General features: G+C 36.4%; 2 protein-coding genes across 2 annotated transcripts; one reads left to right on the top strand and one right to left on the bottom strand.

Moving 5' to 3' along the window:
• Positions 1-2363: 2363 nt before the first annotated feature.
• LOC147521042 (calcium-binding allergen Ole e 8-like) lies at positions 2364-3388 on the top strand. Its single transcript, XM_086576472.1, has one exon. The coding sequence runs from the start codon at positions 2736-2738 to the stop codon at positions 3210-3212; it is 477 nt and encodes a 158-aa protein (XP_086432598.1). The 5' UTR covers positions 2364-2735; the 3' UTR covers positions 3213-3388.
• A 12185-nt stretch (positions 3389-15573) lies between these two features.
• LOC147521041 (FKBP-like peptidyl-prolyl cis-trans isomerase family protein) lies at positions 15574-17126 on the bottom strand. The gene is made up of 3 exons (XM_086571566.1): positions 16665-17126; positions 16408-16452; positions 15574-16072 (listed from the first exon to the last, which is right to left on the bottom strand). Exons 1-3 carry the CDS (start codon positions 17024-17026, stop codon positions 15718-15720), a joined length of 762 nt encoding a protein of 253 aa, XP_086427692.1. The 5' UTR covers positions 17027-17126; the 3' UTR covers positions 15574-15717.
• Between the last annotated feature and the right edge of the window lie 10 nt (positions 17127-17136).

Genomic DNA, 17136 nt, shown 5'->3' with positions numbered 1-17136 from the left:
TGCATACATGACACTCAAGAAAAAATCGAGAGAAAAAGTTAAGTGGTATCGACTTGTGCGGGGAAATTTTACAGTCCCAAAGCACTCCTTTATAGCATGGCAACTGTTTAGTGGCAGCCTCTCTCACTCGGGATAGGCTTATAAAGAAAAATATTCTTCACCATTCACAATGTTGCCGTGCATGCGGGGAAAGGGAGAACTCTCACCACCTATTCTTTGATTAGCATACACTAAAAGTAATATGGGCTGAAATCAAAAGAAAGCTTGGCCTCAATCCGATGGTGATGGAATCAAATCAAGAGTGGTACTACATTATGAGAGAGACAAGAACAAACTCAACAGAGCGAGAGATCATTAGAGCTATGACATGTGCAACTATATACAAACATTTGGAATGAGAGAAATAGCCGCAGATTGAGGAGGAAAGAAAACACCAAGCTAATCAGGTAGCTGGTGATGTGATGAAAAAAATGAAACTCTACCTACAACAAGTTCTCAAGAGTGTTACTGAAACAAACGAAACAAGAAGAATGTTGGACTGCTTGGGTTTGCAACTTGGATGGACTCAACAAACTGTGACTCAATGTCAATGGCAGAAGCCTTTAACCACAATGCTCAACCCCGATGGTACAATGCAACCACAAAGCACAGGATATGGAGGACTGATCAGAGACAAGGATGGTAATGTTCTGATGACATATAATGGGAGCTCTAACAAGAGGTTCATTCTATTCCAGGAACTACTAGGCATTCTGGAAGGACTAAGAGCAATAGAGATGATAGGCATAGACCGAATTGAGATAAATTCAGATTCACCGAAATGCCAATATCATCAATGGAGCGTAAACTAGTCCTTGGTTACGTAGAAATGTGTGTGCGCCATCGAAAGCGATGTCAAAGTTCCGAAGGTAGAGACAAGTCATATATTCAGAGAAACGAATCGAGCAGCTGACTTCCTTGCCAAGTCATGTAATATGAGTGATCAAACAATTATCTATAGTATAGGACCTTACCCTAAGCTCCTAAGTGAAATATTAGCTGATGATGCTAATGGAGTTGTATACTACAGATATTGAAATAGTGCAGGTCGAGGTCTGCCTAACCTCTAACTGATTCAAAAAAAAAAAAAGTTTTAGAAATGATTTTGTAAGAGATGTTACATAAGCTAATAGGCCTAAAGTCTTTACTCTTTGTTGGATTTTGAATTTTTGGTAATAAGGCAATGTTTGTGTGGTTGAAGTTTTCAAGGATGTGAGCGGAGCTGAAAAAGTTTGAAACCATATCAAAAATATCATTTTGTAAGAGTTCCCAAGAGTTTTGGTAGAACAAGGCTGGAAATCCATCAGGCCCGGGAGCCTTTAGGGCTCCCATCCCAAAAAGGACAGATTTGATCTCATCTTTTGTAACAGGCCAGGCTGGAGAAGAACTTCATTTTATGTTTGTTTGACTATCTCTCGGAACAAGGAGGTGATAGAGGTAGAATTTACAGCAGTGCCATCATTTAGGAAATTTTTGAAATGAGAAACCAGATTATTTCCAATGAGTTTAGGAGAGTAAATCCAAGAACCATCATCACAACTCCATCTTATTGTATTTCCTGTATCTTAAGGTCTTTATGTGGAAGTAGTGTGTATTCCTATCACCTTCTTTTATATCAACATCCTTTGATTTTTGTTTCCAAAGATTTTTCTCATATTCAAGAAAGGTTTCAAGATGATTTAAAGAATTTTTTTCATGAGAGATATTTTCAGCAATAGGAGGCAAATTTTGGTAAAAAACAATTTTTAGACGCAAGTCTTTTATTTGTTGAAAAATATTCCCAAAAGATGTTTTATTCCATTCCCGAAGACCTTTTTTTTTGTAGAATTAAGCTATTTTGAGAAGAAAAGATGATTTGGGTGATGGAAATCTTTATATATGTTGTTCCAAACAGAGACAACCACATTTTTGTAATCCACATGTTTTATCCACATAGACTGAAATTTGAAGGGTTTGGGAGATGAGCTTGGACGGGGATTGGTATCTAGAAGGATGGGGCAGTAGTCAGACCCTATAGCAGCTTTATGTACAAGGGTTGTTTCTGTGAAGAGAGTGTACCCTGTTGTATTAAGAAAGGCTCTATCTAGCCTTTTTTGGATGTTATCAAGGTTAGATCTTTCATTTGACCAGGTGAATGGAAAGCTTTTTGTATCATCATAGGAGAGTGTTACATTTAGATCTTCTATAATTAACAGAAGTAACGAAAAAAAGAGAGAGAGCTCTAATTGAATCCCAACTTCTATATCTAAGAGGTTTATAAGGACTTCCATAGAAAAAGCAAGCAATCCAAGAGTGTTGGGATCCTTCATTTATTTCAGTAGTGATGGAATATATTGTATTGGAAAGCACTATGAGATATATGCCTCCTTTCCAGAGAAGAGTAAGTCCTCCTGAAGCACGAATATCAGCATAGTACAAATACAAAATGCCCCGTGTCGCGTGTTTGAAATATGTTACTGAGTCAAACACTTTGTCAATGCGTGTCAAACCCGTGTATGCAATTTTTATCCAACAAAAAAAAGAGGCCAAGTTGGGTCCCTTTTTCATGAGCCATCGAACTACGACCAATTTAAGACCCTTCCTTCAACCTACCTTCCTATAAAAACGCCTTATCTATCAATAACCGCGTTTCAAAGTCTCTTTATATTCTTCTCCTTCTCTTCTTGTTCATTCTCAAGCTTTCAAGAAAACAAAAAATGAGTAGCAACAGCAACAGCACAAAACAAGCTGCCCTTCTTCAAAACATGGAAGAAGTGAAAAGAGTCTTCAACTGTTTCGACACAAATGGTGATGGCAAGATCTCATCAAAAGAACTGGGGGACATTCTCCGGGCTCTGGGATCCTACACAACAGAAGAAGAACTCAAACAAATGATGGCTGAAATAGATACAGACGGAGATGGGTTTATAGATATTGATGAGTTTGCTGAGTTTCATAAAAGTGAGGAGAGTTCTGAACGTGGGGCCAGTGAAATGAAAGATGCTTTTGATATGTATGATAAAGATCAGAATGGGTTGGTTTCTGCTAGTGAGTTGCATATGGTGTTGAATAGTTTGGGTGAGAAATGTTCTATTGATGATTGTGGTAGAATGATTAAGTCTGTGGATTCTGATGGTGATGGGTATGTTAATTTTGAAGAGTTTAAGAAGATGATGAAAAATGGTTTGCAATAGAAAAAATTATGGGTATGAATGTATGATTAAGACATAATGTTGTTCTGTATGTTGTGTTTTGGATTATACCATATCTGTAATTTGCTTCCTTCCCCCCTATGTTTAGGAGCTTTAGGTTCCTTTTTTACTAGAAGTTCGAATTTGTTAATAAGAACTATGCAGAAGAAATTTAGCTAGTTTTGAATTATTTTTTTTATTGTTATTTTGTAAATTTTAGTTATTAATCTTTGGCTAGGATTAGAGCATTCCCAATGCAGGTGGACACGGTGGGAATGTGAAAATATTCACCTCTAAATGGTTCAAAATCTTTTTCTAAAAGTGAATATGAAAAGTAGACTACTTTTTCAAGTCAAAATGAGAGTAAAACTTTCAACTCAAATAGTGGCTGAGTAGTTATCAACTTGTGAATTTCGGACAGAATGTTAGATTCAGTCTTATATTTTTTTAAAAAATTGATTTTTTTTTTTTCTCTAGACTGAATGTTTCATTCTGTTTTTTCGATTTTTTATCGGTTTTTTTTTTTAAATTTCAGACAGAATGTTTTATTCCGTTTAGTGTATTTTTTCAATTTTTACATCCAGACAGAATCCAATATCTTATCCGAAATTATTTTTCACTTTTATATTAGATAGTTTCACTTTGCTTTTCACTAAAACAGTATAAAAAAAAAAAAAATACAGCCTCAACATAAAACATAAAAGTGAATAATAGTGGTTTGGATTGCATTGGATTGGAAATGTGCCGTGGAAAGCATGACTAATGACACAAGGAATCGTCCTTTCGCCGCGAGACAAGTATGGCTAACCGACCAATGCTTCTGTGCACATGCCCATAACTCTTTTCACATCACATGTTTTGGAAGTTTTTTGTGTGTGGAAATTTCGTGTAGCACACGCAAGCACTTTGCATTGCTCGTGAATCAAGCTATGAAGTCTATCAAATAAGCAAAAGATCACATAGCGTTCCAGCAAGAAAACAAGAGATCACAGATCTGGGATCAAAATGCCGACATCTCATGGTTGCTCGATCACCAATGAGTTATTTAACGTCGCATTACATTGTCTGCGTCACCTAGATATCTACAGATCAAGTAATCGAATTGATATTGGTCAACCTCAATAAACGAATAAAGTAATCTACAGTTGCATACAGGCCAACTTGCCTGAAGACGATCTTTATATATACTAGTCTTTTTGTACGTATCTCCGCCACGTTAACAATCTCTGATTTTATTTTATTTTATTTTTCATTAATTTCTAGACATAAAACTACTATTTTACCCCTACAAAAGACAAAATAAAAAAATAAAACAAACAAATGGCATGAGCTGTAACATTCGTATTTGGAAAGGGGTAAAATTGGAAAAAAAAATTAATGGCGTGATGAATTCAAACCAAATGTCTTTCTACACCGAGCATATCTTTTCATTATCAAACCAAATGTCTCTTTCGTTACCAACCCTTTACGCTTCATTTCCTCGACTATATCCCATATCGAGTTAAACTGTTTAATCTTATCCAATGCTTCAATCAAAACATTGTAACTCTCATTAGTATGTTTATACCCTTCCTTCTTTTCCACCCATCGGAAGAATGTAAGTGCTAGAGCTCCTGCATTACTTAATTTATTTAGCACTTCCACAACCAATGGTAATGAAACATTTGTAATGCCAAAACTATCAAGGGAGTGTTCAAGACTTGATGAGTCACCCATATGGGCTGTTAATATTTTGCATAGCTTTTCACTGTCTTTCAAAATTTCTAAATTTGAAGTCTCCTCAGTAGTCTCAACTAAAACTTGGGTATTCATTGACCTGAACACATTTCTTTTATTATGGAATGAGACATGTTTGGGTATTGAAACTGGATCTTTTTGATGGGTTAGAAAAGTGGTGTGGAAATGGTGAGATAGAGATGTTGAAGATTTGAGGATGGTTCGTATAGTTTTCGGGGAGCGAGTGAAGAATTTGGAGAGAGATTCTGATGATCTCACTATGCTTTTCACTCCAAATTGATAGGTGATTCCAGTCTTCTATAACGGAACTCCAGATGAAAAAATCATTGAATCCCATGGTTGAGAAACTTAACAAAGTTCTTGAAGTTTATGAGGAAAAACTATCAAAGACTAAGTACTTAGTTGGTGATGTGTACTCAACTATCAAAGTTCTTAATGCTTCACCAGATCTAGATTCGGAAATTTATGGAGTGGAGAAGAAGAAGATATTCAATTTCCTATTTTTTTTCGTTTTTTGGTTTTTGAAGTTTTGAAATTTCGAGTTTTTATCAGAATTAGATCTGATGATCTCAGGAACAGATCGGACGGCTAAGAAGAAGTGTGAGATAAGAGTGGCAGATTTAGAGTGACACTCTAGACAAACAGATATATATATATATATATATATATATATATATATATATATATATATATATATATATATATATATATATATATATATATATATATATATATATTTTTTTTTTTTTTTTTTTCTTCTTCCGATATTCAACTTCCATTTTTACTTCAACTTTAAAAAGTGGTGTTATAGAATTCTACAACCAACAAGGTGGTGGGCTAATTCCTGCACATACTTGTTAGCCCACTTTGCTAGCTGGTTAGCGTCTCCATTACTATCTCTGTTCAACCAAAAGAATTTAACAATCACTGATGGATAGATAGTTCTCATTATATTCTCTCATAGTGTTCTTGAGTCTGTTATAGTCATCTTCAGACATCCCACACAAGGGTGCTTTTTTCTGCTGCCAGAGTCTTCACAAGCATTTGTATAACACCCTGTCTTTTTATTTTTTTTCCTATAATAATAATAATAATAATGAAAATAGATAAAATAGATATAGGATAACTATCAGCTTAGGGATAAAAGTCTCGTAAGTAACTAGATAAGTGTTATCCTTGTTTTTTTGATGAGGTTTTTAAAACTAAAGAAAAAAGGGGTGTTTTCTCACGTAGAGTTTCTGGAAAAAAAAACACAGCGAGAGTTTTATACAGAAAAAAAGAGGTTTTACTGAAAGAAGAAAAAAAAGAGTTTTATTCTGAGATCTAGCTGATAGTTGGAGCGCGCTACAGGTGAGTAGTTTAGTTTTATTTCACGTCTATACAGAGATAGTTTACTGTCCAAAAAAGTTTACGCGCTGTACGTTTTTTTTGCTTATCATTCTGTAGTTATTCTATAATAATTAGTGGTCTCGCCAATTGGTAAAAACGGTTCACTGTTAGTATATTGTTGTCGGTATATTGTTTTTTTGGACAACCTTGGAAACTGTTTGGGCATTAATGGCGGCGTGAACCAAAGTCAAAGAATAGTTAGGACTGTTAATTTCTATTGCAGGTGGTCCTAATATAGATTGGTTGGGTTGAATAAATAGTTGGAGGTAGTTAGGGGTGTGTGAGTATGGAAGAATGGGGCTGTCGAAGCTTTGGAGAATGTTAATGGCGTCGTTTGTTTGGATTATTGTTTGAATTCTTGGGTTATTCAGTAGTATTTCTTGAATTGAATGGTGGTTGTGGTGGATTTTTACTTGGTTGTTAGTCGTTGGATGATGAAGAATAGATGGGCTGTTGGTTTAGGTTCGAGGGAAGCTTTTACAGAGAATTAATGGTCGTAGATCGCGATTTTCGCAGTATAAGGAAATCGCTATTTGTTGGTATAGGTATATAGGGGTTTTCTCACATAACCAAACCACTGGGTTCACTAGTGGTGGCGAGTGGCTGATTGGTGGTGGCGGATCGAAGAAGAGAACTAATGGTGCTGGTGAGGGAGACAACCCTTGGTTGGGTTGGAGATTTGGCCGAACCATTCCTATTGTGGTTTGGGCCAACTCATCTTGTTGAATGGCCGGTGGTGGCTGGAGGTGGAGGCGCTGGTGGAGGTGTTGTGAGAGAGGAAATGAACAGTAAATTTCGATTTGGGCTTGGGCCAAATCGTGGGTGGGCTTATGTGTTTTAAATTTTAGATTTTTATTTTTAGACTTAAGTTTAAACTATGGGCCTTAGGCTTTGGGCTTTTGGGGTTAGAGGAGTTTAGGTCCGGGTTGATCACTGTTGACTGGTGGTTGGCCGCTATGATGGACTATTGGCGGAGTTGACTTTTTGATCATTGATCGGGGTTGATTTTGACCAGTTGACCCAAATTTGACTTTTACCTCGGATTATGATTCGGTCTATTAGGATAGAGGTCTAGGACTATTAGCATGCTTGACTTTAGGCTAAGACCTTTCTAAATATACTTGTGTACATGTATTTACTATTCTGTGATATTTCAGTCTTTTATGATACACAATGTTATGACATTTATACATCCATGAAATTAATAACGCATAAACCAAAAATACATGAATCAAGATACTCTTTCGTTCTCTAAAATAATATATGCAATAAAGTTCAATAATGTGTAAACAAATTTACCACACCCTTTTAGAACTCTCCACGCCTCAAGTTTTGGAATTGAGTTTTATGACTGCTGATGTCATATATTAGGTGGGCATTTATTGAATGTGCCATAAATGGCCCGTTAAGCGTTATATAGGGGTATTCATTGAATGTGTCATGAATGACCCGGGTATTCATTGAATGTGCCATGAATGACCAGATTGTTTGGACTGCCCAAAAGAGGAACTAATGTATTCGCCTTGCGGGTTAGTTGTATTCCTTGAATGTACGAGAATGTAGGGTTGGGTATTCCTTAAATGTGGCGGGAATGAACCAGGGCATTCATTGAATGTGCTATGAATGACCCGTTAGTGATATGATAGGTATTCCTTGAATGTGGCGGGAATGACCTAAGGTATTCATTGAATGTGCCATGAATGACCTGAGTTTTTGTGCCCAAACAGGCTGTGAAATATGTGTATGAAAGCCGAGGAGGTGGCTATGATATGGTGGTATTGATGGGGAGAGGCACACAGGAATGTGTGATTTGGCAAATGTGTGGAGTGCAAATCGTAGAGTAGGTACTAAAGGGTGGGTGTATAAGAAAAGTAATTGATTAATTGATAAGAGAAATTGATTTGATTATGCGAGTGTGTTTGGACTTACTTTTGAATACCTATAGGATATCTACATATGTTATATACAAGTTCTAACTTTCTTTTGTAGGAGGGTAGGACTTAATATAATATTTTGTGCAGGGACGCGGTCCTACCCTTATACAGCAGTGGATATCGGTAAGTTTTAATTCAATTATTTAGATATTAAAACGAGTTATTAGAATGAGTTAATATAATAAAAGTTTTGCTTGGGAAGAAACTATACCGGTTGAAGTTGGTGGAACTACCGTCTTTCCAATTTGAGAATGATTAGGTTATGATAGATTTAAAGTGTTAGTTGGGATAAGTAAAGATTGGATATGTTTATATGTGGTTAGTCTACTCATAGCAGCAAATTCCATTTTTGCTGACCCATGTTTGCTTTGTTTTGGCAACGTGGGTGTGTTCTTGGGAACATAGGTGGAAGGCAGTGGAACCGCGGCGTGTGATTTGGATTCTTGCCTGGAGCAGTCCATTAGTTCTTTTGTTAGGTCTGATTCTTATTGAAAGGATGTAATAACATAGTTATATTTTCAGCATGACATGAGAACATGGTAGTAAGGACTATTTATTCAGAGAGTCTGTTTGATGTTTTGTTTGGACGGGATGATATCTTAATAAAGTAATGGCGGATAATTGTTGGGGTTATTTTAATTTAAGTTGATTCTTGTATGATGGGGGTTTTAGGTTTTGACATGTGTTGTATCCACCCCGTCATAGCTTGGGTTTTTAGACAATTGAACCGAGTGATGTTTGAGATATTTATATTTCAAATATTCACTTTGTAATTGTTTAAAATTCGGGCTGTGACACTTTGATTGTCTCCTAGTATCACCATGTTCTTAGTTTGTAGTTTCTGTGCCAATATTATCGCAAGCTCTACTCCTCTGCATTCTGTTTGCATTACATTTTGACATTTAAACTTGTTGTATACTGTTCCAATTAGCCTTCCACCCTGTCCTTTACATATTGTTGTTGCTGCTCCTCTTCCTATGTCTTTCTCATAAGCTCCATCACCATATATCCTATGCTAGTTCTCATGTTTCGTTTGTTTTGCTCTTGTGAACTCAACCATCGTATCTGATGTTGCAGTCTTCCTGGGAGTATATGTCTCCTTATATGCTTCAGTGACTTGCTCTGTGTGTGTACACATTCTTGTAGATGTCCTGAACCCTTATTTCTTGTCCTTCAAACTTAAACTTGTTTCGGCAAGCCCATATTGCTGATAGCTGACAAATTGCATATATTTTTGCATATTTACCTTCAGAATACCCCAGTTCAGAAGTGAATCAAGTGCAAATTTGGCGTCTTTATCGTCGTTCTGCATCATTCTTCGGCCAAGTATAGATCCTATCCACAATCTTCTAGACCATTCGCAGCCAAAAAACACATGGTAATTTGTTTCTATCTCCTTCTAGTAGAAAACACAGTTCACATTTCCTTTGAATTGTCTTCTCAACATGACATCCCCAGTGGCTAAGCCTCCCATATACAATTTCCACAAGAATAGCTGAGTACTAGCATCAAGTTCTAAACTCCATATTCTTTTTATGGAGGAATAATTGCATTTTGAGCTTTCTCCTCTCTCAGTTTCCTTTGTGAGCAACTTGTAAGCTGATTTGATTGTGAGGCTTGGAAACCTAAACCTGGCGACTAGATACTTGCCATCATTGTTAATATCATCATCAAAGTTGTGTTTTTGCTATACCTAATGATATGAAAGTAGGTTGAGCATAGCTACTGTCGAGGAGGCTCTTCACTATATCAACATCTCCATTCCACTTAACAGCATAGAAGTCTCCTTTGTAAAATGTAACATCTTCATAGCAATTTTCACCTTTGATGTGGATACATAAGTCATCCTTTCCCAGTCTAGTATAGAACAATTTATTGTAATGTATTGGCAAAACAATGACTACACTTAGCAGGAGCAGCAATTGCCTTGTATATGTGAAAATCACGCATGTAGTTTGAGTCTTATCTCTCTAGTACTTAAGTTGTTATGCCCCAAAAATTATGAAGCACATTAATGCAATGCAACTAAAAGCGAACAACTAATATCAAATGTGGTAGAAGCAACAACCCACAACTACAATGTATGAAATCAACTAAATAACTCCTAAACAAGTAGTAAACAGTATAAACTACTCATCACCAATTCAAACAAACAACCAAGAGAAGGAGAAAGATTTACGTAGTTTAGCTTGCGTCTAATCTACAACCAAATAGAGAAATTTCCAATAGAGAAAATATTCAAAAGAGTACAATAAGCTCTCACCTTGATTCCAAAGAATCCACAAAGTTTCTCAAGAAGAAACTCACAAATCTCTTTTTTTATCTCCTCACAACAATGTTCTCTCAACTCTACAACTTTCAATAGTGTAGACAACTACCAAAGAGTTTGGGTATATCCAACAAATGAAGAGAAGACTCAAGTCTTTCTTCTTCCAAAGCTCTCTCAAGAGAGGCACCAAATCCCAAACTCTAACAACCAATTTTGTCTCACCCTCTCTCTTTTATACGCTAACTTTGTTTTAAAGTGTAGCTGAAATTTCAGTGGGTTCATTTCGGCAACTGGTTGCCAAAATATCAAAAGCCCATTCGGCCTATTCCAACAATTCTCCACCTCGGCGAGAATTTCTCAAATTCGAGTCGACCAATCCGTTACACCAAACCAAACAACCAAAGTGCTACACCCAAATAACATCAAAGAAAGAACCAACCAATCCAACCATCAATGTCCCTAAGGACCCAACAAAGACTGCACCATGAAATGGTTGCCTACATACCCGGTCAAGGGATCAAACCTTCGTAGTTCTTCCATACCCCCAAACAAAGTGGCCAATCAACAACCATGCCCATATCAATTCTCGGAAAGGCGTGAGTCCCTCAAGGGATCACCAACAAAATTCAACACAATGGTGGGTTCAAACTACCAAATACCATCTCCACTTCCAAGCTTAGAGAAGTTCCAATACCATCTCTCGGATTATGAGATATTCCAATTCCTTCTCTAGAATTTGTAGATGTTCTAATACCCTGAAACCTCGTATGGTTTCCAACAACAACAAGTGGCTTCACAACTATAGTATACTCATGGGTTTGAGTATTTTCAACGACAACAATAACTTCTTTTCTTTGACTAGCTGCGTACTCATCCAATTTCTCATAACAAGGAGCGGCATCAATCTCCACCTCTTTCGATATCTTTTCGACATCCGAATCAAAATGCCCAAATGAAACAATCTTATATTTCTTACCAAAACCACAACTTTTCCTCCTGGCAGCATTTCCAATAACCAAACAACAAGGAAAATGATCTCCACCTGCCCCAACCACACTTCCATTTAGGAAATACAAGCTCTCGCGTCTTGTGCCTCTCATTACCACACGTGCACCGACAATAACCTTTAGAGTTTCGTTCGACAAAACAATTTTCAAACCACTAGACTCTAAAATACCCAATGAGATGAGATTCTTTTTTAAATCAGGAACATGTCTGACATCAACCAAATTTCTAATTGTTCCATCTTCTAACTTCAACTGAATTGTTCCAACTCCACTAATTTTGTAGACATGGTCATTGCCTAACAAAACATCACCATCTAACTCCTGGAAGTTAGCAAACCAATCCCTATTGGGAACATATGGTAGGACCCGAATTTAAAATTCACTTTGACGTAGAGCAACCAATAGAAGATATAACTGACAACGATAAATTTTCAACCACAATCTTATCTTTATAACAACGTGCACGATTCAACTTTTTCTTCAATTTGGGCACTTATTTTTCCAATGTCCCCAACAACGACAATAGACACATTCATTCTTCGCAAGAGCTCTTCTACTTCTTGACTTCCGCCTAGAACCAACCAAACTACCAGTGTTCAAATAGAGTCAATCCTCTACGATCCTTCCTGAAATGACATAGTATTTCCATTCATTTGAGAGATAATACCGGACAACATCACAAGCTTTCATGTTCAACATCTCCCAAATGTCTACTTTCATATCTCTTGGCTTATCGCCAAGAGCATCATCCAAACTATTTACGGTCAACAAATCAACAACCTCCATTTTCCACATATTAAAGTAGATGTTTCCATATAAACTCTTGATATCAACCACCACAATAGGAGTCATAACCATAGAATTTGACATATTTGTCATATTCTCAATTTCCATAACACCCAAAACACCAACAACCAAAGAAACACCCTCTTGGAAATTTCTTCAAATTAAACACTACCAATACAGAAACAACCAATGAAACCAAAATATTTGATTTCAACCAAATTTCCACCACAAACAACCACCAAGTATGCCAAGGTAGAACCTTTGGCTCTGATACCAATTTGTTGTGCCCCAAAAACTATGAAGCACATTAATCCAATACAACGGAAGCGAACAACCGATATCAAATGTGGTAGAAGCAACAACCCACAACTACAATGTATGAAATCAACTAAATAACTCCTAAACAAGTAGTAAACAATGTAAACTACTCACCAATTCAAACAAACAACCAAAAGAAGGGAAACAAATATTTACGTGGTTTAACTTGTGCCTAATCTACAACCAAATAGAGAAATTTACAATAGTATCAAATGTGGTAGAAGCAACAATCCACAATTACAATGTATGAAATCAACTAAATAACTCTTAAACAAGTAGTAAACAATGTAAACTACTCACCAATTCAAACAAACAACTAAAAAAGGGAGACAAAGATTTGGGTGGTTTAGCTTGCGCCTAATCTACAACCAAATAGATAAATTTACAATAGATAAAATATTCAAAAGAGTACAATAAGCTCTCACCTTGATTCCAAAGAATCCCCAAAGTTTTTTAAGAAGAAACTCACAAATCTCTCTTTTTCTCTCCTCATAACAATGTTATCTCAACTCTACAATTTTTAATAGTGTATACAACTACCAAAGAGTTTGGATATATCTAACAAATGAAGAGAAGACTCAAGTCTTTCTTCTTCCAAAACTCTCTCAAGAGATGCACTAAATCTCAAACTCTAACAACCAATTTTGTCTCACTCTCTCTTCTAAACCCTAACTTTATTTTAAAGTGTAGCTGAAATTTCAGTGGGTTCATTTTGGCAAATGGTTGAAAAAATATCAAGCCCATTTGGCCCATCCCAACATATGTCACCGAGCTCATGGTTGACAATATGAAAGAGACCCTCATCCTCAGAAGTTCGAGTGCCAACTAAGCAATATTGTGAGTGGAGGGTGGTCATGAAACAATTGCATCTCCCCCTTTTCAATAACGGTGATAAACTATCCAAAAGAAGTACCGTAGACTCAAACGTTGGTCTAACTCTTTCGTCTCTACCTTATAAATTGTCCCATCCAAAATACTCAGAAACCCAAAATACTCATGAAACAATTGCATCTCCCCCTTTTCAATAACGGTGATAAACTATCCAAAAGAAGTACCGCATAACGTTGGTCTTTTGTCTCTACCTTATAAATTGTCCTATCCAAAATACTCAGAAACCCAAGGAAACCATTATGACAGTAGCTGTCTAGTTCGCCAGGGTTTTGGTTAATTACATAGGGAACTATCAGCCATGGCAAATGGCCACTGTGGCTGAGGGCAGCGGTTGACATAGATCTCCAAGAAGTGGAAATACAACCGAACCTTATGAGGTTCATCACTTCTTTGCAATTGAGCACCTAGAACAAAAACACCGCCACTAATGAACACCGAGGACTTAATTTGTATGTACGGATGTACCTCAACATAGAAACAAATGCTTAAAAAATTAAGGGGCGCGGTATTGGCACCCCGTTAAATGGGACTAGCACCCATTTGACAAAAAGTAAAACAATAATGGTTATTCCTTATATGTCTTTTTACACCCCACATGTCCATAGTTCTACGGCAGGCAGTTGCCGCGAGATCTCATATCCCACGGCAAGCAATTGCCGCGAGATCGCACAATCCACGGCATCGGGTTGCCGCGAGATCGCATATTTTATGGCAGGCAGTTGCCGCGGCATATTTTTTTTGTGTTTTTTGTTTTCTTTCACTTCAAATTTTGCGTATTGAACACACACGACACATGGATATCTCGTTTTCTTCTTTAAAGTTTATTTATACACTCCAAGAACAACACCAAAACCATGACAAAAAAAATATATAATCGAGTCATAATTTTGCTATCTCACGACAAATATTTTCATATGCTATAAAAAAATTTTGTGATCAAATTAATAAAGAAGAATTTTGATAATTAACACAAACAAAAATTTCATTTTAGTAAACAAAATCATCTCGCGGCAACTAACTTTTTTTTTATGGTGGCTATTAAAAAATAAATTTTAAAAAAAGACCCACGGCAGCCACCTTCCGTTGGATATGGGATCTCGCGGCAACCCGATGTCGTGGATTGTGCAATCCCGGCAGGTGGTTGCCGTTAGTGTTTTTTGTGTATTTAATGGAGGGTGTTAGTACCGTTGAATTGGTCAAAGGGGTGCTAGTCCCATTTATAGGGGTGCCAATACCGTGGTCCAAAATTAATATCCAAATTTGAATTGTATTCGAAAAATTGGATATTATCTGAAAATTTCGGATATCGGTTTCGGATAATTTTTTATGTCCGAACTGGTTTCGGATACGGATTTGGATACTGTAATATCTGCATCCGAAAATATCCGATCCGATTTAAAAAATTAATAATGATTATATATAATTAATTTATTAATTTATTATTATATAAAATTATAAACTAATAATATTAAACTATAATAACAAAATAATAATAATAAATGACAAATATATATATTTATAATAGTTTTTATAGTAGTAAAATGAACTATTCAAAGCAAATAAATTTTAATTAATATTAATTTTCGGATTGGATATTATCCGATATCCGGAATCGAATTTGGATAAATTTTTTAATATCCGTCGGATTCGAATATCAGTATAAATTTTCGGATTCGGATACAGACATATTATCCGAATCCGAACCTATCCGTTTGCACCCTACCGCTTAACCATTGCAAGTCATACAGTCGGAGTAAAACTAATCAAGAAAATGGGCCTAGAAGTTATTGGTCTTAGCAATTTGGGCAGCCCGAATTTGCATAATGGCTGCAAGAAATGGGTCAATTGGTCAAAAGGAATTATGGAGCAGCCCAAACAGTTAGGACTGGGGAGAAAGAAATCTGGGGTTTAGGACATTGAGTTCTGAACTTACAAAATATGCCAAGAAAATCAAAATATCAAAACTGTTTAAAATATGTCACCACTTGATCAAATTGGGATATATAATATAAAGATTGGCTATGTAGTTCATATTTAGCAAGGTTTTTTGTTTTATTACTTTCCATCATTCATATGAATTAGAACTATATTACAAACAAAACTAAATTTTATATTTTCGAAATAAATTAACTATTTAACTTGATTACATTGACTCCATATTACATAAAAATCTTCATTTAAGCTGGTGCAATTGATACTTTGTCAACCTCAATAATGTAATCCAGAGTTGCAAATGGGGGTATTTGTTCACCAGAACCTAAATCGGAACCTTTTTCTCCAAAACCCAAATTTGGAGGAATTACAACTCTTCGTTTACCACCGGCCTTCATTGATCTTAAAACATACTCTATTCCCTCACACATTCCCTTTGTATAAGGCCTTGAACCAATCACTAAAGCAAATGGCCTTCTTTCTCCATCAAATGTATTTACAAACACTTCTCCATTGCCTTCAACTTTTCCATAGAGATCTATCACAACCAAATCCCCTGCCCTTGGAGTGGCACCGCCCCCAACTTTGATCTCATAGTACCTGATTAAAGCTCAAATGGATTACAACATACAAGAGGCATGCTTACATAAATCTGACACTAGCATAAGCAGAATGGCAAAATACTTGTTGCACCCAGGTGATCAAGTCGATCAGTGTACGCACATGCACCACAATGTGTAAGGCATTTAACTGTTTATTTGAAGAGGCAATATGAAGATGCAAATTGCGAGACACATTGTCAATTATCGAAGAAAAAAAAAAGATTGGAAACAGAATTAATTGGACAACAATTTATCTTAATGTCCACAAATGCAAACCTGAAATGCCATGTATGTTTTACTTGCAAATGAGTATAAAATAATGGTATGATGTACCTTATTCCATTAGGTAGCAGAACCTCTACTTCCTTTTCGACCTCTCTGCAAATGACATAGACAGATAGTAATAACTTAGAATAATGAGTCATCTCCAAATCTCCCATGCATTGAGAACTTTTCACATTGCATTAAGCAACTATATATGAACAGTTTGGTTCTAAATGAAACACACATGGCAGTTGTGCATTGAGAGTCTAACTGGTCACAATGCTCTGCAGGCGCCGTTAGCAAAACAACTGAATTGGAGAACAAACCTTGTATTTGATTCTTCTTGGGAGACTTCTAGACGAGTTTTAATCTGTTCAGACACAACACCAATAGCTAGAAAACCAGCCCATGCGAGACCAGCACCAAGACCAAACCTTCTTGTTAAACTTGAAGATATCCAATCTGTGGAGTCAGCTTTGGTTCTTGTATTAGTAGACTTCAAAGGCTTAACCGGAACGGGTGGTTGCTGGTCTGATGAACTTGCACTTAAAGATTGAGATTGTGCTGGTAGTGGTGTAGGAGGAGTTGGGGGTGTTTGTGGATTTGGTGACTGTGTAGTAGATGATAATACATGATTTTTTGCAATTGGGTGTGAGAGAAAAGTTGGAGATCCGAACAGAGAAGCCATTGGAGAAATGTTTTAGTTATGAAATTATGTAAATTTGGATAAGAAAAAGAGCCACAATTCACGACTCACACTCTATCCGACTATCCAGTCCACTCACCACAATGGGTACC

This window comes from Coptis chinensis, chromosome 1 (genome assembly GCF_015680905.1).
Source record: "Coptis chinensis isolate HL-2020 chromosome 1, ASM1568090v1, whole genome shotgun sequence".
In the NCBI taxonomy this organism is placed as follows: domain Eukaryota; kingdom Viridiplantae; phylum Streptophyta; class Magnoliopsida; order Ranunculales; family Ranunculaceae; genus Coptis; species Coptis chinensis.
Note: the sequence above shows the minus strand (reverse complement) of the source record. Positions and strands in the feature narration are given on the sequence as shown.

Excerpts from the sequence above, each read along its gene's own strand:
- LOC147521042 (XM_086576472.1), top strand. The coding sequence starts at position 2,736 with ATGAGTAGCAACAGCAACAGCACAAAACAAGCTGCCCTTCTTCAAAAC.
- LOC147521041 (XM_086571566.1), bottom strand. The coding sequence starts at position 17,026 with ATGGCTTCTCTGTTCGGATCTCCAACTTTTCTCTCACACCCAATTGCA. Across the intron at positions 16,453-16,664 it reads CAAGAAGAATCAAATACAAG|AGAGGTCGAAAAGGAAGTAG; the intron begins GTTTGTTCTCCA and ends TGTCATTTGCAG. Across the intron at positions 16,073-16,407 it reads CTGCTACCTAATGGAATAAG|GTACTATGAGATCAAAGTTG; the intron begins GTACATCATACC and ends AGCTTTAATCAG.